Below are 26,376 nucleotides of genomic sequence, written 5' to 3'. Positions count from 1 at the left end.
GCTATGTGCAGTAAGGTAATGGAAAACAGATGCCATGACGGAGACTGACTACATGGCAATGATCATCATTGAGATAACATTTTGTTTCTACTATAAATCACTCTCAGATTTTATATAATACCAATGCCATTACAGGAATCTCATAATCATTAATTGAATTTATATCCCATCTTTCCTCTAACATGCTCAAACCATACTCCCAACAATAAGTATGTAGCATATGCGCTTGAAAAACGCAGCAAAAACCAGCAGGAGACCAAAGTGGGGAAGCCGCACATCCAAATAACAACAACTCTTTTTTAAAGTCATCAATACCACATCTGCAATAAGCAATTCAATTCACATTTTGTACTGTAATTCTTAAGAAAACATAATTTATAATATTTTCCTCCTTCCATGAAATAACAGTTAACGAGACTGACTCATTCTGCACAATATTGCCTTGACATACAGAATCTGCCCAAGGTCAAATTCAATTACAGCTCTGATAAATACTGAATCTCTAAGCAGTGTTTACTTCACTTCTAATAGCTTTCCTTTCAAATTGTGTTGGAGCAGTCATAGAGAAGTGAAAAATTAAGAATTAAATGTAGTGGTTAAAGCTGATTAGCTAGAACATTTCAGCAAGGTCCTAACATCCTTTCCTGAGGCTGGAGCTACACAGCAATATTATGAAGTTTGAAACTGCATTATACGGTCATTAGACTCAAATCAGGTAGTTCAATGAAGTTAAACTATATTATATGAGTCTACACTGACCATATAATGCAATTCGAACTGCTTTATATTTCAGGGTAAATCCAGCCTGAATGGGTAATGGGGCTGTCCTTTAGTTCACCTCTGCTCACAACTCAAGACATTTTTCCTTATGGACTATAGCTCCAGGATTCCTGCAAGTAGCACAGCCATCTCATTCTCTACCCATGCCGATATTTCAATGTAGTTTTGGAAGCTCTATCAGTCTGATAGGATAAACCACTCATATGTTCATCCAAGTCTTGTACAAAGGATCTTCCACCAGTTCATGGCATCCATAAACTAGGAAAACACAAGGACTTTTAGCTCCATATTGCCCTATTCCGACCAAGCTTAGTACATTCAGCAACTGTCCTTGGAGAGGACAAATATGGGCATGACGACATAGGCTTTCGTTCCATCCCATTTGGATTATTATAATGTACTTTACATAGGGATGCCCTTGAAGAGTATTCAGAAACCCCAATTGGTCCAATGAACTAAAGTCAAATTGCTTAACTCCTTTGTTACAACTCCACTGCCTGCCAATGTATTTCCAGGCATAATTCAAAGTGCTGGTTTGACCTATAAAGCCCTGTACACCTTGGCTCCAGATTATTTGAAGACCATATCTCCCCTTAAGAGTGCATTAAAACTCTATAAGCATCCAGAGAGGCCCATAGAATCAAAGAATCATAGAATCAAACAATTGGAAGAGACCTCATGGGCCATCCAGTCCAACCCCCTGCCAAGAAGCAGGAATATTGCATTCAAATCACCCCTGACAGATGGCCATCCAGCCTCTGTTTAAAAGCTTCCAAAGAAGGAGCCTCCACCACACTCTGGGGCAGAGAGTTCCACTGCTGAACGGCTATCACAGTCAAGAAGTTCTTCCTCATGTTCAGATGGAATCTCCTTTCTTGTAGTTTGAAGCCAATGTTCCTCGTCCTAGTCTCCAAGGAAGCAGAAAACAAGCTTGCTCCCTCCTCCCTATGGCTTCCTCTCACATATTTATACATGGCTATCATATCTCCTCTCAGCCTTCTCTTCTTCAGGCTAAACATGCCCAGCTCCTTAAGTCACTCCTCATAGGGCTTGTTTTCCAGACCCTTGATCATTTTAGTCGCCCTCCTCTGGACACATTCCAGCTTGGCAATATCTCTCTTGAATTGTGGTGCCCAGAATTGTACACAATATTCCAGGTGTGGTCTAACCAAAGCAGAATAGAGGGGTTGCATTACTTCCCTAGATCTAGACACTATGTTCCTTCTTTCCATCATCATTTCTTTTAATTGACTGTAACTGCCATTTTTACAAGACCAAAGTATTGGCTTGAAACATACCAATAAAATAGAACATTCCAATGGAATTCTGAATAACTGTTTCACACTTCACAAACCATTTCTTTCCCAAGTTACTTGAGAATACCACAGCTCTGTAGTTAGAAAGCAGTGGCAGCTAACCCATTTTGGTTGCCTGAAACCTGATTGCAGGTTAACAGTCAATAACAAAAGCTGGCCCAGTTAAAATTGGTTTTGTGATCTCCAGAGAGTACAGAGAGAGCTGAAGGCTCTAAAGTATGTCTCAGTAAAGGGAGGTGATCCGTACATCCCAGAAATGCTGGAGTAGTCAGTGCTGCTCCTATATACAAGGTTGCAACTCCCATCAGTCTTAGCCAACAAAGCCAGTGGTCATGAATGCTAAAAACTGCAATAAAACAACATGTAGATGGTTGCACTAATTTTTCTGATTGACAGGTTGGCCCTTGTAGTTTCTCCCCACTCTATGATTCTATGAAGCAATAAAAATATCTCATACACACAGTACATAATGCAGTCAGATGCCATGGTTCAGCACTACAATCTCTAAATATTCATGTGAACTTAAGACAAGTTATAATTCAAATAAATCCATATCAATATAGAAAACCCATTAATTTTAATAGAGTTTAGCATATGCTTTTGAGTCACTCTCACAATGACATGAATGGCCTTTAAAATTCATATTTCTGTCTGGAATGTCTCCATATTCTATATTTCTGAAATACAATACATTCAGTTCATATCTTAAACTTAACCAACTGAGACTGCTGAAATCCTGGTTTTTTTCCCCATGAAAATAAACAAGACAAGTTTTCTTGTGATTCAGTGACAGGGTGGCAGCAGACTAATAATCTCAACAGCCAATATTCCCACTTTTTCTATCAACACATGCTCAAGTTGCATTACAGGCAAAACACCAACTGACAAACTCACTCACAGTATCCTTCTGTCACATCTATAATGCAGAACTACAGATCTAAATTCAAAAATGCAAATGCTTAATATAGAGCTTAAACACATCATCCGTTTTATGATATCATGAACTATCAAAAACCCAAGAAAATTTGAACAGAGGCAGCTCAAACTATTTAGTGTTTACAGACTGACTAATTTATGCAAACTGGTATTTTAAGTTAGCAAACACAGGCATACGTGCTAAGAAATTAATTTTGCTGAATCCAATAGAGCTTATCATTATAAACAAGGGGCAAGAATCTGATATGAGGCATATTCACTGCAGTTTTGTGGCCCATTTGAACCTACGGTTTAGGTTTCATATGCTCCTTAATAATTTCAGGGATCCACCTCGGAACACAACATTAAAATTCATACACCTATAAAATAATTGCCTAACTTTAGAAGCTGGATATGTTGAGTATTTCCACCAAGTTCCCAAGGGTAAGTGTTTTGTAAGAATTTTACATTTTAAGGGGGATAAACACAAAATGGAATTACATCAAAATATCACAACTAGCATAATGGGATATAGGGAATACGTTCTAGCAACATACCTTTACGAGGTATAATCTTAAATTGAGCATGATGTATATATAAAATCCACTTTAACAAGAAAATGAATGCACATGGGGCTTTCAAAGCTTGCATTCCTGACAAAGTACCAATAGCAAGTCTCTTTCATCTATTGCAATCTAGTTAGAAGATTTCTGCAAGATATTCTCGTATACCAAAATAATTGTAACACAGTTACACAGACAGCAAAAAAAATTTCAGCTGGAAGGGAAAACAAAAAAGAGCATATGGTCCTCAAAATAAAGCATCCACTACATATGTTAACATTCTACCTTCAGTTTCGGAAAGTGATGAGAATTCCCTTTAGGATGGGTGCTGAACACGCAGAATGTATCACTGCTCAAAGCAAGGCTGTCACAGCTCAATGTCAGTTTCCCAAAATGCAAACTTAAAATAAAGATTGAATAGCTGCAGGCAATCACTCGAGCTTAACACTCAAGCAGGAACAGATTACTCAAACGGCTACGGATGAATGTTTCAGGGCTTTTCCTACCTTTCTTTGCAGTTTCTGTTCTACGCCGCGCTGGTGACACCAGCTCTTTCACAATCTGCAAGACTTGAATCATTGCTAGTTAGCAAGATCAAAGCCACCAGCTGCTCCTCTGGAATGCCAACAGGTTTCATCCCTACAGATCATTACTGCGTCCGTCCGCTTCAAGTCTGCCGGAGCAAGAGCCACACAGCAGGAACTCCCGTTACCTTTCCGGGCAGACGCTTTGGGCGCCTGACAATGGTACAGCGAGAGGTGGTGATTCAAAAGTGGCTCCGGCACAGGGGTTCAAAAGCAGTGCCAGCTGGGCATTCCTTATTGCAACTCCATAAAGCATCTTATTATGCGAGCCAGATGTCGGCATGGCCCCTTTTCAATCAAGACTTGTGCCAACAGGTGATGGCATATCTATTGATAGAACTTGTGCACAGTACAATAAGAGCCTTGAAGGTTTCATCCATAAAGTGTGGATGAAGTCTCCCAAAAAAAGCCAAAACGAAATACTCCCAAAGCCCAGCTTAGTGGATTTCCAACTCCTTAGCAGTACTGCAGTAAAATCAAGAATGTTCTCTGATTATCACAATTACAGCCCATTAGTTCCCTCTTATTTGCCTTCATGCACACCTGCCTCTGAGACTCCTGCGTACAAGCACACTCATGCTGAAAATCTTCGGAGTATCTCAGACATTATACTTGGACTTGCCACAAGGGGAACAGAACTTACACTGAGCTGAAGGTTTGCTATTGCTTCTGTCAGGTAATTTTAAAGACTGAATGCAAGAAATTAAATGCTCCAGAACATTATACAAAACATACAGTGATCATCCATGACACCTACTTATGGGAGTAGCTGAAAAAGACTTAACATTAGAGGCACTTACAAGACCCCATAAAAATAAAGCTAATTTGTTTCTTTTTAAGAAAAAAAATAAAGCCAGATACAGGCAGTCCCCAAGTTACAAACAAGATACACCTCACTACCTCTGAGGATGCTTGCTGTAGATGCAGGCGAAACGTCAGGAGAGAATGCCTCTAGACCATGGTCATATAGCCTGAAAAAACCTACAATAACCCAAGATAGGTTCTGCACATATGTAAATCAGAACAAGTACATTTTATGTGTAACTCCAGCCAAATATTTATTTATTTCAGACATTTATATCCCGTCCTTCTCACCCTCGGAGGGGAACTCAGGGCGGCTTACAACCGGCAACCATTACATGCCAACAACAATAATAAAAACAAAGTTAAACATTAAATAAAACATCATCATCAGTTTAAAAGACCATTTAAAAGAGACAAGTCTAAGTCCAAGTCCAGAGACATAATTCAAAATCCATCCATTGTCAATCACATGATTCCTTTATAATTATTACTGCTGCGACTGCGGTTCGAAAGCTTGGTCCCACAGCCATGATTTCAATTTCTTCCTGAAGGATAGGAGAGAGGGGGCTGACCTGATTTCGTTAGGGAGTGTGTTCCACAGACAGGGGGCCATCTCTGAGAAGGCCCTGTCCCTCGTCCCCATCAGATACACCTGCGAAGGTAGGGGGATCATAGAGGGAGATACATTTGGACAAGTAAGCTGGGCTGGAACTCTATCTATCTATCTATCTATCTATCTACATTATATATGCTGGATACCATAAGGAAGGGTTAATACTCCTGTGGTCTCTGTTTTGCTGTCCACGCTTCAGAAGATCTCACCTCACTTTCTGCCCTTGTAATAATTGGATTTTGAAAAAAATCATCTTGTTGAGGAAACAAGGATGGCTGAGAAAGCTTTAGTAGAGACACCTTTTCCCCATGATGACTCTTCCATGAGTGAATATCCTTTCCTAAGGGTACATTTCTCTCACTTCCTATTGTCTCACTCGTATTCTTAACTATAAGTCGTTTGTAAGTCAGATGTTTGTAACTCGGGGACTGCCTGTACTTTTAAACAGCTGCAGTGTCTAGAAGCTCATGTACCTTTAAATCAGGTATGAAGAATGTGCCCCCACATCGTTCTACGCTTTGTTTTGAAACCTCAAAGGAAGTTCCCAAATCTCCTGGAATCAAATAAGCCCAAATAAATGCAAAACAAAACCAGAAGTGATTAAGAAGTTCTGAATGACTTCATTTCTAACCTTTTATGGCTGGACAAAGGGGAATGGGGGACCAGCTGAAAAATACTGAAAGAGGGACCATGTAAGAAGTCAATGGCATACTACGAAAAAACCAACAACTCTGAGATAAAACCACCAGCCATAAACACAACACAGCAGTATTAATGCTACTTCATTTTTCTACTCATTCACTTATACACACAACCAACACCAAAAAGTCTGATTTTGAGTGGCATCACTACAGAGAAAGCTACTTCCCATCCATGCATATACAATTGAGCTAGGAAATCGTAAATCGTCTTCTTACTGCAGCGTTGTGACTTTGAATTGTTTGGAAACCTTAAGGTGACTGTATCATGAGGGTTTTGTGGCAAGGTTTGTTCAGAGGGCATTTGCCATTACCGTTCTCAAAGGATGAAATAAGTGTGCCTTGCCCAAAGTCACCTAGAAGGTTTCAATTGCTGAAAGGCTATATGAACCCTCGTCTCCCAAAATTCCCAATCCAACATTCAAACCACTATTCCAGTACTGGTTTTCAACAGCTTTATTGGCCAACCAAACTTGTATTGCTGCCAGGATCTCATTCTCACCTTGCCCAAAGAGCAGGCTGTTGAACCCCCCTGTAAAGGTAGGGAAACATCTGTCCTTCTAGTAGTCAATGTTTCCAGAGGGTTGCTTTGCTTTTCCTCTTTCGTGGCACTTAAGAGTATTCTTAGACACCATGAATGTCACATATCTCAAAGTATGAGAGAAGAGACCCAGGAGGCTTGTCATAACTCTGCAGGATACGATCCAAATGCAGAACCAGAGCAAGCCCCAAGAGTACAGCTGATATTTGGGTTTGAGAAACAGAAAGTGTTCATCCCTGCCCTCTTTCTCTGCAGCTCTAGTCTCCCTCTTCATCGCATTCTTTGCATGTGAAAGGTCCCAGATTCAAACTTGCACATCCTGTTTGAAATCCCAGAGAGCTCCTGCCAGCCATGAACTAACATTGAGCTAGATTAACCAGAAGACTTGAGTCTCATAGTTACGCAAATGAGGCGACTTCCTTTGATCATAGTTAGCAAGGATTAGTAAGGCAGCAAAAAAGAAAGGAATTTCTAATATGAAAGCAACCCACGGAAAACTAGGGACATGCTACCTAAAGGCACTGCTTGTGACAAACATAAAAAATGAGTGAAAGGATCAGCATGAGCTAAAAGCAAAGCTACATTAGTATTCATGATAAACAAAGTGATGAATAATTTAGGCACATTCAGACCCAAGCTTTGCAGAATCACACAATAGCTTTATAGCATGCTGGTGCTCCAGCTTGCTGGAAAAGGGCAGCATCACAAAACAATCTATGATCAGTTTTCCATGGATGCTGTTGCTAACAATGTTGAGAGTATTGTGTGTGTGTTTTTTTAAACAAGTCAACAAAGGGGAGAGGAGTTAAAACTAGCCAGGGAAGTACAGTAATTTCTTTTCAGTTACCAGTGGAGAACACAAAACACACAGTATCGGTTTGGCTCTATTTTCTCCTATTTAAGTGCTCCACCACTGGTAATTTTCCTTGAAACATATATGAGGTATTAGCAGACAAAAACACCTGTCAGAGTGCGAATAAACAATACAGGAGCACACAAGAGAAACTGAGAATGCTCCACAGTCGAACGGGCTGCATTCAAGGAAAATAGTTTTCGAAGATTAGAGTGTGCTGTTAAATGCAATTTTACTGGAACTCTAAGCCAAAAACTACAAAGGGCTAACGCTAGTTGAGATCTCCAAAAATGTGGTAGTTACAGGCACTTACAGCTTGAAGTGTTAGCTGAGATCCATAAAACCAATTTTTGGTTAATGTATTGTCGAAGGCTTTCATGGCCGGAATCACTCAGTTCTTGTGGGTTTTTTCGGGCTATATGGCCATGTTCTAGAGGCATTTCTCCTGACGTTTTGCCTGCATCTATGGCAGGCTTCCTCAGCAGACCTCTGAGGAAGCCTGCCATAGATGCAGGCGAAACGTCAGGAGAAATGCCTCTAGAACATGGCCATATAGCCCGAAAAAACCCACAAGAACTGAATTTTTGGTTAGCATATAGTGACCCACCTGTATGCTATATCCCTACTGTACAAAGCATTTTTATTAAGCTTTTCTGTGGAAACCAAACAAAAAAAGAAACAGAAGACTTATAGAACATTCATTCCTATGTTTATATTCACCTAGTCACAGTCTACTCTTTTCAAAGCTCAGTTTTATGCCAAAAGTTATTAACACAGATCCAATTCAGACGCAATTTCAAAACATGGTTTAGATCCATCTTAGTTTTGCTCCTTCCTCTATATTGCATGATTCCTTAACATTTTGTCTTTGTATGTTATATGTGCTAATTATAATTTATAAGGACACATGAACAAACGGTAAGAAGCTTTAAAAAGAAAAGAAACTATAACAAATGGTGATTTGTCCATTTTATAGCTTTCAAAACCAAGAAAGGAAAGGCTAATCGCTTGTCAAGCAAAGGAAAGACAGTTGAACTTAAGGTGTCATTCATACAATTGAAAACTATGTGCTGGCACTTTACCAAACAGGGTCAAAATCCCTACAATGAGTAACCACCGCTCTTACTCCTGCTGTAATTTTCAAAGCCTAAATAGAATATAATCACCACACCTTGAAGACTCCGTACTTACAAAGGCTAAAAATCTTTTCTGTCCCAGAAGTGAGACAACATTCTCTCCCCTCTGTTATTTAACATCTATATGCGACCACTTGCTCAGCTGGTTCAAGGTTTTCGGCTTGAGTGTTATCAGTACGCCGATGACACTCAGCTGGTGCTGAAGATGGAAGGCCGACCGGACTCTGTACCCAATTGTTTCCATCAGTGCCTCGAGGCCGTTACTGGATGGCTGCATGCCAGCAGGTTGAGGGTGAATCCAGCAAAGATGGAGATCCTATGGCTGGGTTGACCAAGCAGTGGGGAAATCCAGCTGCCTACCCTGGATGGCGAGGCGCTACGCCCGTCATCATTGGTAAAGAGTCTGGGAGTCCTTTGGGACCCTCTGCTGATGATGGAGGCCCAGGTCTCCACCGTTAGCAGAACCGCCTTCTTTCATCTGCGGCAGGCTAGACAGCTGGCCCCTACCTGTCTGTAACGCCCTCTACATTGGCCTTCCTCTGTCGGTGATCCGGAAGCTCAAGTTGGTACAAAACGCAGCTGTTCAGCTTCTTGCGGGAATTCCGATGAGATGTCACATAACTCCAATCTTACTACAGCTGCATTGGTTACCAATTGAGCACCGGATCACTTTCAAAGTGATGGTACTCACCTTTAAGGCCTTGCATGGTCTGGGGCCGATGTATCTGAGGGACCGCCTCACCCCCTACCAACCCCAGAGATCCCTCCGTTCTGAGGACCAAGATCTATTGGAAGTCCCCAGTGTCAAGACCTTGGGTCTAACAGCAACCAGACGCAGAGCCTTCACAGCAGTGGCGCCATCAATCTGGAATACTCTGCCACCTGAAGTCCGTGCCTTGCGGGACTTACCAGCTTTCCGCATGGCATGTAAGACATACTTGTTTCGACAGGCTTTTAATGTTTGATATTGTTGTTTCTAAATTGTTTTAAATTGCTTTTAAATTTTGTTAGATTTTAGCTATTCTTGTAAGCCGCTCCGAGCCCCAGGGGAGTGGTGGCATATAAGTTTAAATAATAAATAAATAAATAAATAAACTGTGATTTTTGTTCAGTTCTTCTGATAGGCTAACATTAACTAAGACTAAGTGCTAAATCACTGCACTAAATATGAACATACCTCTGATGAAGTTGAGAATGAACATCTTTCTTTAACCTAAATAGAAGAAGAAAAAAAGACCCTGAGATTAACGGGAGCTTAAAATAACTCTATGAAGCCACTCAAGATACCAATAAACTACTATACTTTTAAGTACTCCTATGTTCAATAGCCTGAAGCATAAGAAACTGACCACAATTCTCATTACTCAGCTGTCATCAGTCAAGATCAAAAATGTCTCCATTAGCGTAATTAGAATTAGCTGTTCTTTGGGAAGAAAACAGCTTTTTATGGAAACTATTGCCAGAAGGCAAGACATTTATGACTTAAGACAGAGCCAAAAACCTGCTACTCAAGCCCACTGCTCAATGGGCATCTGTTCCTAATGCTTGCAGCACTGGCTTTATGTCTTGGAAGGCATCGTAACAAACCTTCTATTCTGCATTCCTTACATCTGGAAAATCATAAAATAATTGTTCCATATTTTGTGAGATTTTGAAACAGGAACACTAACAAGTCTTCTCTGAATACAGCCAGCCTGAAGAAAGCAGTCAGTCAATTAGAACTGGGAGGACAACAAAGAACTAATGTATAATATTTCAAAGAAAAGGTGCTGCATGAACGCAATCAGCCTTTAAACATGGAAATACAGTACGACTCCCACATCTGTGAGGGATGCATTCCTAAACTTTGCGAGGATATGCAAAACTGGAGATAATAGCAAATCTTATTGAAATTCTGGCCCAAGAATGCCACAGGGTTGTGCTTGTGTTATTTATTGGTTCAGTCATTTCCGACTCTTTGTAACCTCATGGACCAGCCAGAGCTCCCTGTTGGCCGCTGCCACCCCCAGCTCTTTCAAGGTCAAGCCGGTCACTTCAAGGATGACATCCATCCATCTTGTTCTTGGTTGGCCCTCTTCCTTTTTCCTTCCATTTTCCCCAGCATCATTCTCTTCTCCAAGCTTTCCAGTCTTCTCATGATGTGGCCAAAGTACTTCATCTTTGCCTTTAATATCCTTCCCTCCAACAAGCAATTGAGGTTTATTTCCTGGAATATGAACTGGTTTGATCTTCTTGTAGTCCAAGGCACTCTCAAAAATTTCCTCCAACACCACAGTTCAAAAGCGTCTATCTTCTTTGGCCAGATCACTACAAATTGTGCTAGAGGACCTTAAAAATGCGTAGAGAGGACATATTTTATCAGACATAGACTAATGAAACCACAGATACCAGTCCAATGGATACAGGGGTAGTACTGCATTTCAGCATATATAATTTCTGTTTGAAGTCAAAGCAATTCACTTGAACAGACCAAACCATCCCATACTAGAAACTGAAGGAACTGGTTCTATACAAGATTTGTCTTTCTATCATAGCATGAGCTCCTAAACATTACATGAAGTCTTTTTTTTTCCTTCGCACATCTTCTGCATGCAGATAATAGAATGTACACAGGCACATGAATTCATCAGTCTCAGAACTACAGCCTTGATGGTTATGAGACTGATGAATTCATACAAAAATACAAACAAAGATATTTCCTTCCCATCCATGTGAGATATGACACAATTCCTCTGGAGTGAATGGTGGTGCGTGGAACTGAGGTTGAACAGCATCAGATGAGATGTCAAAGCAAAAAAGGAAATCTGAAGAAAGCTATGTATACAAAGCATGAATGAATTGTGCTACATATTTTATCCATGAACAGCACAAATGCCACCAAAACACCCACCATCCCTATGTTGCAGTGAACGTTAGATGCTTATATAGTTAGAAACCCATGGTGCTATGAAAAGGGTGTGTACCAATTATTTTGCTTTCAAACCACAAAACAAAATACTACTGTGAAAAAAGAGGCAAAACCATCTAATGCCTTTATCATTGGTTTAGCTATGTTGCCGCACCAATACCAAGTGATATTTAAACGATATCTGTGTGTATAGCAGGCTTTTCCCTCACCCTTACAAAATATTCAAAGTATCTATTAGTGAATAGGTGCTTAGCACTTTCTACATGAAAATCCCCAGGAGAAGAATCCACAAACTACCATGCCACACCTATGCAGGGTATCTTTTTTACTCTCTAGCGAACACTTCCAAAGCTGAGTGAAGCTAGAACAAGAACTCCTTCCTGCCCTTTTCCACTTTGGCAGGAAAAACGAAATGCAAAGATATAGAATGGGGGATGCCTGGCTCGAGAGCAGTACGTGTGAGTCCTTGGAGTCCTCGTGGACAAGTTAAACATGAGCCAACAATGTGATGTAGCGGCAAAAAAAAGCCAATGGGATTTTGGCCTGCATTAATAGGAGCATAGTGTCTAGATCTAGGGAAGTAATGCTGCCTCTCTATTTTGCTCTAGTTAGACCACACCTGGAATATTGTGTCCAATTCTGGACACTACAATTCAAGAATGTGTCCAGAGGAGGGCGACTAAAATGATCAAGGGTCTGGAGAACAAGCCCTATGAGGAGCGGCTTAAGGAGCTGGGCATGTTTAGCCTGAAGAAGAGAAGGCTGAGAGGAGATATGATAGCCATGTATAAATATGTGAGAGGAAGCCACAAGAAGGAGGGAGCAAGCTTGTTTTCTGCTTCCTTGGAGACTAGGACGCGGAACAATGGCTTCAAACTACAAGAGAGGAGATTCCATCTGAACATGAGGAAGAACTTCCTGACTGTGAGAGCCGTTCAGCAGTGGAACTCTCTGCCCCGGAGTGTGGTGGAGGCTCCTTCTTTGGAAGCTTTTAAACAGGGGCTAGATGGCCATCTGTCAGGGGTGATTTGAATGCAATATTCCTGCTTCTTGGCAGGGAGTTGGACTGGATGGCCCATGAGGTCTCTTCCAACTCTTTGATTCTATGATTCTATGATTCTATAAGAAGAGGACATATTGCACTTTTTCCTCCTCTTGCTCTGTAGAATAGACATGCTAGCCAAAGCAACCCATTGATTTCCTCCAGCCAAGCTTCAAGCTGGTCTCTGCCCTCAGACACAGCTGCAGAGGCAATTTAAATGTCTCCAAAATACAGCCAATTGTGTAGCAATTAATCAAATGCTGGATGATTTGCTACCATGCAGAGAAGAGAAGTAGCATCAAATGTACAAGCACTGCTAGACAGGTGCCTTTCTCTACTTCTTTTCCTCAGAAAAGCTGCAACAGTTGTACAAAGTCAATGTAGATCCAGTAAAGCTAAAATGACACTGTTAGGCATCTCTTGACCTTCTCTGACATCCAGAAAGAAGGAGGCCACAACCCAAAAGAGACAAATTCATGACAATCTGTCTTACAAAAGAAGTGAACTTCGTTCGGGACCTCAGCCTGTTTGCAAACCCATTGACAAATGATAGATTCAAGCCTACAGAAGAACAATCCATTCCTCCCTTCATAGCTTGAGAATAAGGTGGGAGTAGAAAGGAAGGTGAGTCTACTTGATCATAGTCTGCATGAAACCCCTTTAATATAATAATTCTGAAGGAATTTGATATTAGATAGGGGAAAATGCTCACCCTTGCCTTAAGTCAAGCCACAGAGCGAGACCTATTCAGATACACTCAGAAGGAAACCCATAGCAATCTAGCTACATGCAAAATTCAACGTATTTCCCTTAGTTTCCAAATAAATTGAATGAAAATAACAAAATTATTGGAGTCAGTTGTGCACCATTCTGCTTATCTTGGAAAACAAGTTCACTCAACCCAGAACCAAGGGTAAGTCAATGAAATTTCTGAATTGCTCTCTTGTGCTCAGCATTATGGCTTACAGGCAGCTGTTGAGTCGACAAAGATAAAATGCCTCACATTAGAAAGAAAATTGGAGAAACTGGTATCAGTAAAATTTTCATTTCACCTTTCTGTCTATATCATCATTATCTGTCCATTCCTCACTACAGTAATCTGTGCACTAAAAATACTTTTGAAGGCACTTGGAAACCCAAATGGAAAAAAATAGTTTCAATTGTACTCATACTTCTTCACTAGTATAATGCTGCCTTAGACCAATGGGTTTTATGCTACATTTAGAGTGAGGATAATACTGTATCATGTGGATAAATGTTTTCTGGAAGACTCAATCTATCCTTTAAGTTATCCTATTACGTGTATCCAATTAAATCAGATTTTAGTTCTACAAAGCCAAATTCAGAAGTAGCAATCATGCGCAACTGTCTGGGTCAAAGAGTAAGAACAGACTGACATAAGCCACTAATGCAGTGGTTCTCAACATTCCTAATGCCATGACCCCTTAATGCAGTTCCTCGTGTGTTGGTGACCCCCAACCATCACATTATTTCAATTGGTACTTCGTAATGTAAATATCTGATATGCAGGATGTATTCTCATTCACTGGACCAAATTTGACACAAATAGCCAATATGCCCAAATTTGAAAACTGGTGGGGTTGGGGGGGGATTCATTTTGTCATTTGGGAGTTGTAGTTGCTGGGATTTATAGTTAACCTATAATCAAAGAGCATTCTGAACTCCACCAACAAAAGAATCAAGCCAAATTTGACACACAGCACTCCCCAAGACCAAGAGAAAGTATTGGAAGGGTTTGTTGGGCATTGACCTTGAGTTTAGGAGTTGTAGTTCACCTACATCCAGAGAGTACTGTGAACTCAAACAGTGATGGATCTGGACCAAACTTGGCATGAATGCTCAATATGCCCAAATGTGAACACTGGTGGAATTTGGGGAAAATAGACCTTGACATTTGGGAGTTGTAATTGCTGTGATTTATACTTAACCTATAATCAAATAGCACTCTGAACCCAGCCCAAAATGGATCTGCACCAAACTTGGCACACTACTGGCATGGCCAACATTAACTACTAGTGGGGTTGGGGGGGGGGGGTGTTTTTGAATTCTGGGAGTTGTCATTCACCAACACCAACAAGGATGAGGACAGGCAGCGAGATCTTCAGCCTTCTCTGCAAAAACGGTTCCTAAGACCATCAGAAATGTGTGTTTTCTGATGGTCTTTGGCGACCCCTCTGAAACCCCCTCACGACCCCCCCAGGGGTCCCGACCCCCAGGTTGAGAAATACTGCACTAGTGGAACACAAACCACTGCAACTTTATTTTAAGAGGGATTTGACCACAAAATACACCCATTAGGACAGGGAATTTGTGGCCCTCTAAATATTCCTTGACTGCAGCTCCATCAGCTCAGCCAATGGTGAGACATCAATATCTAGTGGGTCACATATTCCCACCTTTGCATTAGAGGCCCTTCAGAGGAGACCCATCCACAACAGCTTGTCTCGCCCAATCCATATCCACCAACTAGTCCTCATGTTTGTGATGGCTAATGTATGAGGCACTCTATATTGATTCACAACTTCTACACAGCTAGAGCCATTTCAAATTACTGGAATACTTCAGAGTTCTTTTAGGTCAAGAGCTAATGTAGCATAGCGACTAAGTAATTCAGATATCAAGCCAGGTAACACCAGATGCAATCTCATCCTTTATAATTAATGAAGTGTCCTCAGGAAAACTATTTATTCTCAGGAGCACTTGCAACAGGTAAAAAGGGAACTGACAAGATTGTCACCTGTGTTACAAGATAATGTCTCATTTATTTAGTTTACGTCTATGCATTGTAAATCATGTATATGCTATCCATCACTATATGTGGAGAATTTACAATGCAAATCATGTGTGAGGAACATTTTGACCACTCAGAAATGCTGTATCTTTATATTTCAAGACACCATGAATTTCTTTATTAGACCCGAAGCCAATGCAGCAACATAGCTAAGCAACACTGACTTATTTGAGAGTTAGTTAAGACAGCAATTGTCATACCATTATCATACAATGGTGTTGTGATAAGCAATTGAGATCAACTGAGTTGCACAGTTGGTCTCCATTCTTATCCTAAAAAGAAAGCAACAGCAAACCACCTCTGAATAAAACTTGTCCAGGGAACCCTAGGATCATACGCCTATAAGTTGACTTGAAGACATATAACAAACTATAATGAACCCAAGACTTGTAAGCAAACCTACTAAGCACTGAAATGCATATGTTGTAGCAAGACACACTAGAACTGTATGGGAAGAGAAGACAAAACCAGTCAACACAATAATCTTGAGGACAACAAATCACTATTAACTTCCCCCATGCTGACACTGAAAAGCAAAGTAGTTCTGTCAGAAGTAAATGAATCAGTGGTATTTTGTGGTTTCCTTTCACCTCAATCCAATTCAGAGAGGCAGCAGAGAGTAATTTTGCTGCTTCCCTTATATATCAACCTCCTTCCGTTTTGTTGGGAAGGAGGAGACAGGCATGATACAAAACTACTCACTTTCACATCACACAGAAATGTAAGGCAACCACACAATTCTAACTGTCACAGTTTGTTAGCGAGATCAAATAGTCTACAGCATGCAAATGTCTGTGGTGATATTTAATCCAAGACAAAACGGGACATAGGCACTGTAAGAGGACATCAGCCCTTATTTAAGTACTGGAGATAACACAGATTCATTAGGAACACTGAGCAAACAGACAGCAGTAATAAATTCTGACTACTAAAATGTGCATTTAGCTTTATCCAATAAAGCTCTAGTGCATTAAGAGACATATTGTCCAAATCTTTCTCTTTAAACACATCGTCCACTAAGCTCTTGGCAGACAATGGAAGTTTCTCTTTCAACAGTAATTCAGATGCTACCACAAACTCCGCAAGAGTATGACACAAGAAATGAGACTGAGGAAAATGGAGAAGACATATGGGTTTTATCTAAGCTTAAAAAGAACAGAAAATATATGGTTCCAATGAACTGTCTGGAGGGGGGAAATCATAGCTGCTGCAGCATCTGATCTATTTATTATGACTGGGAATCAAAAGGAAGGCAGAGGTAAAGGTAAAAGGCATACATATTTTAAAAGCAGAAAGTAATGAAATCATAAAAGCTGGAGGGGTGATTTGCACAATTCATAACCAGAGTACTGCATTCAGGATGAGGCACATGCAGAAGTATCACGAGGCACATTGAGATGTCAAGCTTTTAGATGTCACTATTTCATTGAAGTTCCACCCTTTGAGGTGTGCAATGAAGAAGAACAGCTCAAGAGGTGAGCCCTAGAGTAGTGACTCTTCTCTAGTTCCTTCCTAGCACCAATATTACTACATCCAGATAATGTGACCATAGCCCATCCTGTAGAGACAATGCAAGATATTCAAATGGACCATTATATAAAAAGAATTAACTTAAAAACCAGCAGAGATGGTTAAAAATCCAATGGACCATAGCAGAAAGGCAAAATAGCTTAAAAATACAGATATGGTTAAAAAAAAATCACATTTAGTGTCAAGAATACAAAATTCTGTAGGACAAACAGATTTTTTAGGATAATGTTTATTTATTTTGCATTTATTTACATTTATATCACATCCTTCTCAACCCCAAAGGGAACTCAGGTCGGCCTTACAAAGGCAACAATTCAATACCAAAAACATTACACCCATTAAAAACATAGCATTAAAACATCAATTAAAATCACATGATCCAAATCGTATTCCAGGGCCAATCCCAGTCGTCATTATATTAATTTGTAGTCTCATATTGCACTACTCCTGTTACTGGCCCAGAGCCATGTTTTCAGTTTTTTCATCTAATGGTCAGGAGGGATGGGGCAGATCTAATTTCTCTGAGGAGGGAGTTCCATAGGCGAGGGGCCACCACTGCAAAGGCTATGTCTCTCGTTGCCAACAGTTGAACTTGTGAGGGGGGCGCGATCAAGAGAAGGACCTCCCCTTCTATCTTAACCTCCAAGGTGGATCATAGAGATACGTTTATTGGGTAAAGTGTAAGCAAGTAAAGTGATCAGATATTTTTTATCAGTAAAGCAGTCCAAATCTGTAAATGTGTCAATGAGCATTGATGTTTCGAATCTTCACGTCATTCTCTGTTGACCACTACAATGTGGAGCCCCCAGTGGCGCAGTGGGTTAAACCCCTGTGCCGGCAGGACTGAAGACCGACAGGTCGCAGGTTCGAATCCGGGGAGAGGCGGATGAGCTCCCTCTATCAGCTCCAGCTCCTCATGCGGGGACATGAGAGAAGCCTCCCACAAGGATGATAAAAACATTTTATTTACATCATTTATTTACATCACTTATATCCCACCCATATCAGCCCGCAGGCGACTCAAATCATCCAGGCATCCCCTGGGCAACGTCCTTGCAGACGGCCAATTCTCTCACACCAGGAGTCACTCCTGACACGACAAAAAAAAAAAACTACAATCTCCAAGCAGCAACTTTATAGCTACTTGAATCACTGCAGATAGGCCTGACATACCGCCTCCAGATAGCTACCATCTCTGAGATTTTGCAAAAACAAAAAGTCCCTTGCCAAAAACAAGGAGTATGCTTGTGAGAGACTGGACAAGCTTTCTAAGGGGCTACTGAAATATCAGACCAAAGTGACTGCATTCAACAGACTTCTCATCTAGCATATTCAAGTGTACTTTTAAACAGAGGTGCTTTGTTACAGAGAGTCCTCTATTACACCCACAAGCAAGAAGTCCACGAGAAGCCCTGACCGCATTCCCTGGTGTTATTTATCCATTATAAGTTATTTATTCGTTATAAGTCAATATACAAGTCAGTATCACTTCTCTTTCACAATATGGTTTCTGCTATTATTACTGTTTTACGAGAAACCTAAGCTTAATACAAGGAGCTAATAAGATTATCCTGTTTTATCCAGCGAAATGACTTTGAGCAATCACTTTCTCCAAGCCAAAATTTCATGCAACAGGTTTTATAGCAACATAAGAATTAATTTGGGCTGCCTTGGTCCAAAACCAAACACCTGAACAAATTCAACATTAATTTGGAAATGGTAGGTGAAGGAATCTCATCATTCTCAATACTTTTTAAACCCATTTTATACGAATAGTCATTGCATTGAGATTTTTTTTCCATGTCAGGAGCGACTTGAGAAACTGCAAGACACTTCTGGTGTAAAAGAATTCGCCATCTGCAAGTACGTTGCCCAGGGGATGCCTGGATCTTTTGATGTTTTACCATCCTTGTGGGTGGCTTCTCTCATGTGGAGCTGGAGGAGCTGGAGCTGACAGAGGGAGCTCATCTGCATTCTTTAGGGATTCGAACCTGCGACCTGTTGGTCTTCAGTTCTGCCAGCACAAGTGTTTAACCCATTACGTCACCGGGGGCTTCTACTGCATTGCAATTATAGTACTTAAGAGGTTTGCAATTGGCTAGTACATAAAGATATGTAGAATCATAGATTCACAGAGTTGGAAGAGACCTCGTGGGAATATTGCATTCAAAGCAGGAATATTGCATTCAAAGTACCCCCAACAGATGGCCATCCAGCCTGTTTAAAAGCTTCCAAAGAAGGAGCCTCCACCACGCTCCAGGGCAGAGAGTTCCACTGTTGAACAGCTCTCACAGTCAGGAAGTTCCTCTCACATATTTATACATGACTATCATATCTCCTCTCAGCCTTCTCTTCTTCAGACTAAACATGTCCAGCTCTTTAAGCAGCTCCTCATAGGGCTTGTTCTCCAGAACCTTGATCATTTTAGTCACCCTCCTCTGGACACTTTCCAGCTTGTCAATATCTCTCTTCAGTTGTGATGCCCAGAATTGGACACAATATTCCAGGTGTATGTACTGTTGATTACGTAATATAGAGATATATGTGCAAACAGCAAAAAGTACAGAGTTGCTTGGCCTGCCTTAAAAGAGAAAAAAGATAAACAAACTCCACAGATAGTAACAGAATCCTGCTAGATTTATTTGGTAACACAGGACTGTTCCTTCCAGAACTTCCATTTGTTCTGCTAATCAATCTCGTTGTCTTTGACCAGAAAGGACATAAACTTAAGAACACTGAAAAGCCACAGAAGAGCTTTATCAAAAACATCAATTACCATGGCTTAAAATAGCCACAAGGCATTTCACATGGCTTTCTGACAAGAGAACAAGAGATAAGCATTTGAGACTGAAAATAACTGTCCAGGCATACACTACTGAGCACAGGCATAGGAAATGTTCTACTCGCTTTGCACAAGTCATTGTTTCCCTTCCAACATGATGATTATTCCCTGTTTCCCTACAGCAAATAAGATGGTAACTTTGAAGGCATTCACATCTCACCTGGACCTTTTGGGGGCCACAGACCCAATACAGACAGATCACAAACTCAAGGCCCAAACTGCTGTGGTTATATCAGCACAATGCTGTGATATAGGAAGAATATGGTGAATTACAAGGGGGGGAAACCATCTAGTCCAGCAAATCATTCACTTTCCTCCACTCCCCTCCTAAGCTGAAAGGTTTTCAGCAGCATCAACATTGGAAGGATGGTAAAGAAGCAGAAATAAGAATTACTGATTTGTGCTAGAGGCCAACAAAGCACATCTTTAGGCATCGCTGAGCCCTCCTGTGTGACTCTACACTATAAACCCAAGACATTGGTTGTTCATTTCAGGTAAGAAAACAGGGTTGAAAATTATACACAAAAAATATTATACAAAAGTTCTGTGATGGACCTTTTATGCAATATACAGGCCTATCGTATTGAAAACAATTATTTGCTGTGGCAGAGATTGTTGTGGCCAGGTTTATTTATGGGAATAACCTGCAAGCAGATTCCACATAGTGCATAGCTCAAATCCCAAAGCCACAGCCAAATTGTATCTTGGCTAAAATGTCACAAGGTATTGAGCTCCCTACAATGTTACTACATCCACTTAGGATTGCCATCTTCATATATCCCTTAAATATATTCAGTCATATATTCAGTCATATATATTAGCCCCTGGTGGCACAGCAGGTTAAACTGCTGAGCTGCTGAACTTGTTGACCGAAAGGTTGGCGGTTAGAATCTGGGAAGCGGGGTGAGCTCCTGCTGTTAGGTCCACATTCTGCCAACCTAACAGTATGAAAACATTCAAATGTGAGTAGATCAATAGGTACTGCTTTGGTGGGCGGATAACGGCACTCCATGCAGTCATGTTGGCTACATGACCTAGGTGGAGGTGTCTACGGACAATGCCGGCTCTCCGGCTTAGAAATGGAGATAAGCACCACCCCCAGAGTCGGACACAACTAGACTTCATGTCAGGGAAAACCTTTACCTTGTTATATTAAGTCAGACAACTGTCTTCCCTACTATAAGAGCAGCAAAAGGGGGGAAACAGTAGCCGCCATAGCTAGAATACTGATCTTTGGGCTGCCCTTTGGCAAAAATGAGTGTAGCTATATTAGAGATCTTTACTTAAAAGAATTTTTTCACCATTCTTTTGAGATCAGGGATTATAATTAGGAGGTTTGACATTTAGAAAGCACCAAGATTTTTTTAAAAAACACAATTACTGAAGCACTGGGAAAGTACCAGCTCCATTCTTAAAGGCCAATTAGCATGTTCCTGCTCTTCATCTTTTAATGGCTTTGAATAAGGAGCCAAAGCTTATATATGGCATGCTGCTCCTTTGCAAGTAAATAAAGATGTTATCGTTAACCACATCTTGTTAAGACCATGCAGGGCAACAGGGCAAACAAGTCAGGATTCATAAAACAATATGAAACGATGACTTCATAAAATCATTTGTCGTAGTACTTCTGTTCAGATGTAAACAAACCATGAACACACTTTTATCAACAAAAATCTAAAGAAAAATGACCAACTTTGATTGTTATTGAAAAGGTAACAAAGAAAGTGTCAGATAGTTCTGAATTCTGTAACTAATAAACAGGTCCCAAAAAGGTCTCTTCCATCCCTGGCACCTTCCGATAACTTTCCATCTAGTTCAGTGGTTCCCAATCTGTGGTCCGTTGACCATTGGTGGTCCGCAAGAACGAAAATATGGTCTGTGGCCTCACCATGACTACACCATTGGCTCGAAACCATGCAGCTCTCTTATAGAGCCGAGGCAATGGGGATGTCAGGAGGGGAGAAGCTGACTACCTATAAAAGATTACTACTTACCACATGAGTTCTAGATTATTCAATATGATTTTCTGTGGGTGAGAAGATGGCGCCTACTGGATGGCATCTGTATCAGAAACTAGAGCTGATGTGGTCTATCCAATGCAATTCTCTGAATCACCATCCCAAATAACAAAACCAAATCTAACTCCAATGAAAGCCTCAGCTAATCCTAGACATGATCGCAGAGTTCATGGTTCATGGGTGCTAGAGATTTAGGGCTCTGAAATTTAAAGATAGTGTTCCTGAATTGGGCCTAAATCCAAATGGGGAAAAGTGGATACCTAAAGGATTAGGTAGGAAGGAATAATGTTTGGTGCCACTGTGCTTCAGTTACATTATGTGGCAATGCTGATCCCACATTTTAAAATTAGGATCACAGTTTTGAAAAACCTGAAGAAGGTATTTCTATGGAACTGGAGAGAGAAGGCAGAAGAGAGGTCAAATCACAACTGCCTCAGCGGTGCCTCATGTTATGTTAATGCAGCTTGACACCACTTTAACTTCCATGGCTCAATGGTATGGGGGTTGTAGCTTAGTAAGGTACCAGCAGTCTTTATCAGAGGATGTTAGACCTTAGAAAATTAGGCAGAGGCAGCAATGGAAACATCTTCAAAACTATATTATTCTCTATTATTATTATTATTATTATTATTATTATTATTATTATTATTTATACCCCACCACCATCTCCCCAAAGGGGACTTGGAGTGGCTTACATGAAGCCAAGCCCGGCAATACATTACAGCAAAATAAAATACAGAACAACAAAAATAACATCACAATAAAATAAATAAAACATTCAGGCAAAATAAACAGTGCAAAAACACATAATGAAAAATCAAACTCAGTAGGCAGGCCAAATACACGACATAAAATGATAAATCTCTGGATGAGATAGCAATGAAAAAGATATATTTGTGGGGGATGAGCTCATAGGGGACGGAACAGTGGAGTTAGGCCTTCAATAAGGTGCAGTGGAGTGCAATATGAGGACAACACTGTGGATGAAACAAAAGGAATTGAATATATGGTCACTCTCCAAAGGGACATTGGAAAAGCCAAGTTTTTAGATCTTTCTTAAAGGCTTCTAGGGTGGGGGGGCTTGTCTAATCTCACCAGGTGGCAAGTTCCACAGCTGGGGGGCCACAGTGGAGAAGGCTCTCTCCCTCATTCCCACAAGTCGTACCTGTGATGGAGGAAGGGGCGAAAGGAGAGCCTCCCCTGAGGATCAAAGGGATCGTGCAGGTTTGTGGTAGGAGATGCGGTCACGAAGGTAGGCGGGTCCCAAACCATTTGGGGGTTTATATGTGAAAACCTGCACCTTGAATTGGGACCGGAAAACAAATGGCAGCCAATGGAGCTCCTTAAACTTTTGTCTAAAGTCTGAAATTAAATCTTAAAAGTCCACCAAGTTATTAATTTTCTAAGCTTTGTAACTATTCCATAAAGCAACACTATCAGAGACTGTGTTTCTGCATCTGTGCAGAACCAGTGATAAAATGTATATTAAGAGATGACCTTTCAATGAAGGAACTATGCCTTCCAGGTTCCAACATAATCTGAGGCTATTGTTCTAAAGAGAAAGGTCACAGAGCAGAGCGGTATTTTATTCTGCATTAGAAAGTGACCCTGCCCACAAGTATATTTGTTTCCTTTTCCTAACCCACACAACAGAATGATCAGAGACTACTACTTTATCCTTTCTAACAAGACAGATGCCCTGTTTAACTAATTCGTTTTCTTTTTGTTTGCAACCACCAGCTTCTCCATCAAAAGTACTTCATCCCCCAGGATATGCAGCCAGAGAAAGATGCAATGCATCTACACTTCAGCTTGTGCACCAAATAGAGCAAAAAGTGATCATCATCATTGTAATTTCATTTAAATGTCAAAGATCACCTCTCTTTCAATAGAACAGCCATTTTTCTAACTCTTAATACAAAGCAAGATGAATATGAGTTTATTTCTGTTACTCCTTTATCCAATCTCACCTCTCCTGAGAATAAGTGCAGACATAATTTGTGATTTCCCCCCTTTAAAGGGTCCTCCACCCCCCCCCCCCACCCCCACCCCCCAAGAACTGTATTCACAGCAAGACATAATGCAGCTGCAGACTGCAGTCGTTGGAGGCTGAACCTTGGACAGGAAGAGAAGATCTATGGTTACCAGAAGGAATAGTGGAATTGCAACAAAAATATTGTTGATATTGGTATCCTGTATTGGCCGAGCTGCTGATACCACACAAACTGGCCTAACATCAGCATACTACAACGTGTTGTTGTGAAAAGCAAAAGCTTGAGAGCTCCTATAGAAACTACATCTCCTTCTTGTGCTGTTTCTATATTTATAAAAGATAAAGATTTCCCCTGAAATTAAGTCTAATCGTGTTCGACTCTGGGGGGTGGTGCTCATCTCCAAGAGCTGGTGTTGTCCATAGCCACCTCCAAGGTCATGTGGCCAGCATGACTGCATGGAGTGCAGTTGCCTTCCCACCTGATAGGTACCTATTGATCTACTCACATTTGCATGTTTTTGAACTGCAAGGTTGGCAGAAGCTGGGGCTAACAGTGGAAGCTAACCCCGCTCCCCGGATTCAAACCACCGACCTTTCGGTCAGTAAGTTCAGTAGCTCAGCAGTTTAGCCCACTGCACCACCAAGGGGCCCTTATTTAGGTGGAACAAATGTGCATTTCATTTCCCAGGAGTTGAAGCAACCATAATTAGAAAAGTAGTTCTCTCATCATCCCTGAATGGAGATTTCTGATACGCTGTGACTCCCTTATCTACGTATTTGATATCCATTGCTTCACTTACCCATACTCCAAATGCAGTCTAAATATATGATTCCCTATTATCCTCAATTTCAGGTATCCACCAGGGGGAGGGGATAGGAGGGTCGTACTGTATTACATCAGCTCTAATGCCAGAAATCATGCAGTGGAGACTTGGTGAATACAGGATTGTACAAGTAAAACAAGGAGTTACTCATGTAGAAAATGTATAGTGAGGATACCATAGGTGCCACCCTTAGAAGGATGTTCCAAATATAGGATGCATCACAGATTATTCTTCTTGAGGATTCAGCAGTGCACTAGAAATGTTTGTGATCCCATTATTTTTACCTCTATCACTATAATGATCAGATCCTAGTCACTTCAGTGGGTTACCTACTCTGAAGAAGGCATATGGGAAGGCTTATTTGCTCCAAACAAACAAATAAAAAAAGGGGGGAGCAACCATTCAAAGTTGGAATTCATTTACAAATTTCTGTGACACAGAAACTTCAAAGTACAGCAGCAGTGACAGAAAGATAAAACACATATGTTTTGCTTTGAAAGACTATGCAGCCTCCAAAGGACTTGTACTCACTCATGACTGGTAAACTTCCTGCATATAATCCCAGACAGGCATTAAACCAAGGTATCTCGTCCAAGATCTCTCAGAGGTATACATGACCTAGCCAGAAGGGGAAAAAACAAAACAAGGAAAAGCAAAATCAGCCATTGAATATATCAGCGTGATTAAACAAGAAATTACAGCAACAAAACACTTTCAACAGACTTTCAAGACATTAAAATAATGAATTTTCATATTTTTGGATAATATCATTAGAGTGGCTATACTGATGGGAAAAGAAAAAAAAATCCACAGTAAATTCAAGACTAAATATACTCTTTGCCAATAATTCTTTCAAATTCCCACATTCCTCCCGGGTATAGCACCAGAAATCTGTTTTTTCCCTCTCTCCAGGGACATTTCAGACCTTCTCGCTGATTTTATTTCAGCTTTCATTTGAAACAGATTCTGTCTCTTGTTATACTTCAAAAAAATTAAGCAACTGCATTCTGCACAGTAAGCAGCCAAACTTTCAAAATGCTCCGTAAGCAAAGGTGAACCTTAAAATGTGGACAAAATAATATTATTTGTAAGGTTCATAAGAGGCAACTATCAAAATGCAGCCATCGTTTGGTCTCAATTTTTTCTTTATAGCCATTTCACAATCAAGTAAAGAAAAGTGTTTTCATATCTGACTTGTTGTGGATTTAAGAACACAAGAAAAACCAGAGTAATTGGGTCAGGACTGAAAGGACTCCACTCTTAACCCCCATACTTTGATCCTAGTGTGAGCAAAGCAAAGTACAGCCTATGGACCAAACGTGACCCTTGGGAATCCTGTGGGGACCAAGAAGCCCCCCCAAAGACCCCTGACTACTATTTTTAAATCTAAGAGCAAATCCAAAGAATGAAAATATGTCTGAAATCCAGCAAGGAAGTATTTTGTTCCCAATTATGTGTTCCCAGCAACCATTCCCATTGGGGGTCGGTTATTGAGGACACAGTATATCTGGAAGAAATCCGATACTCATATCTGATAAGAACCGTCAAGCAGAAGGGAATGTTCATCATAATTTGCTGAGGTTTTATGTAACCTGATTTTGGAA

The 26,376-nt window shown here is 40.7% G+C and overlaps 1 protein-coding gene across 7 annotated transcripts in view; it reads right to left on the bottom strand.

Moving 5' to 3' along the window:
- The window catches only part of USP6NL (USP6 N-terminal like), a 166,903-nt gene that overhangs the window by 127,433 nt on the left and 13,094 nt on the right, over positions 1 to 26,376 (bottom strand). For 5 of the 7 annotated variants that reach the window (XM_060776515.2, XM_060776517.2, XM_060776518.2 and 2 more), the window contains exons 2-3: positions 25,304 to 25,390; positions 9,981 to 10,016 (exon numbers count right to left, since the gene is read on the bottom strand). In XM_060776515.2, coding sequence (XP_060632498.2) covers positions 9,981 to 10,005 — 25 coding nt within the window. In that variant the 5' untranslated portion in view covers positions 10,006 to 10,016; positions 25,304 to 25,390. Of the gene's footprint in view, positions 1 to 4,080; positions 4,309 to 9,980; positions 10,017 to 25,303; positions 25,391 to 26,376 lie in introns of those variants that run through there. The other 2 variants (XM_060776521.2, XM_060776513.2) reach the window with 2 other exon arrangements.

This window comes from Anolis sagrei, chromosome 5 (assembly GCF_037176765.1).
Source record: "Anolis sagrei isolate rAnoSag1 chromosome 5, rAnoSag1.mat, whole genome shotgun sequence".
NCBI lineage: Eukaryota > Metazoa > Chordata > Lepidosauria > Squamata > Dactyloidae > Anolis > Anolis sagrei.
This window is presented reverse-complemented; position numbering and strand designations above follow the sequence as displayed.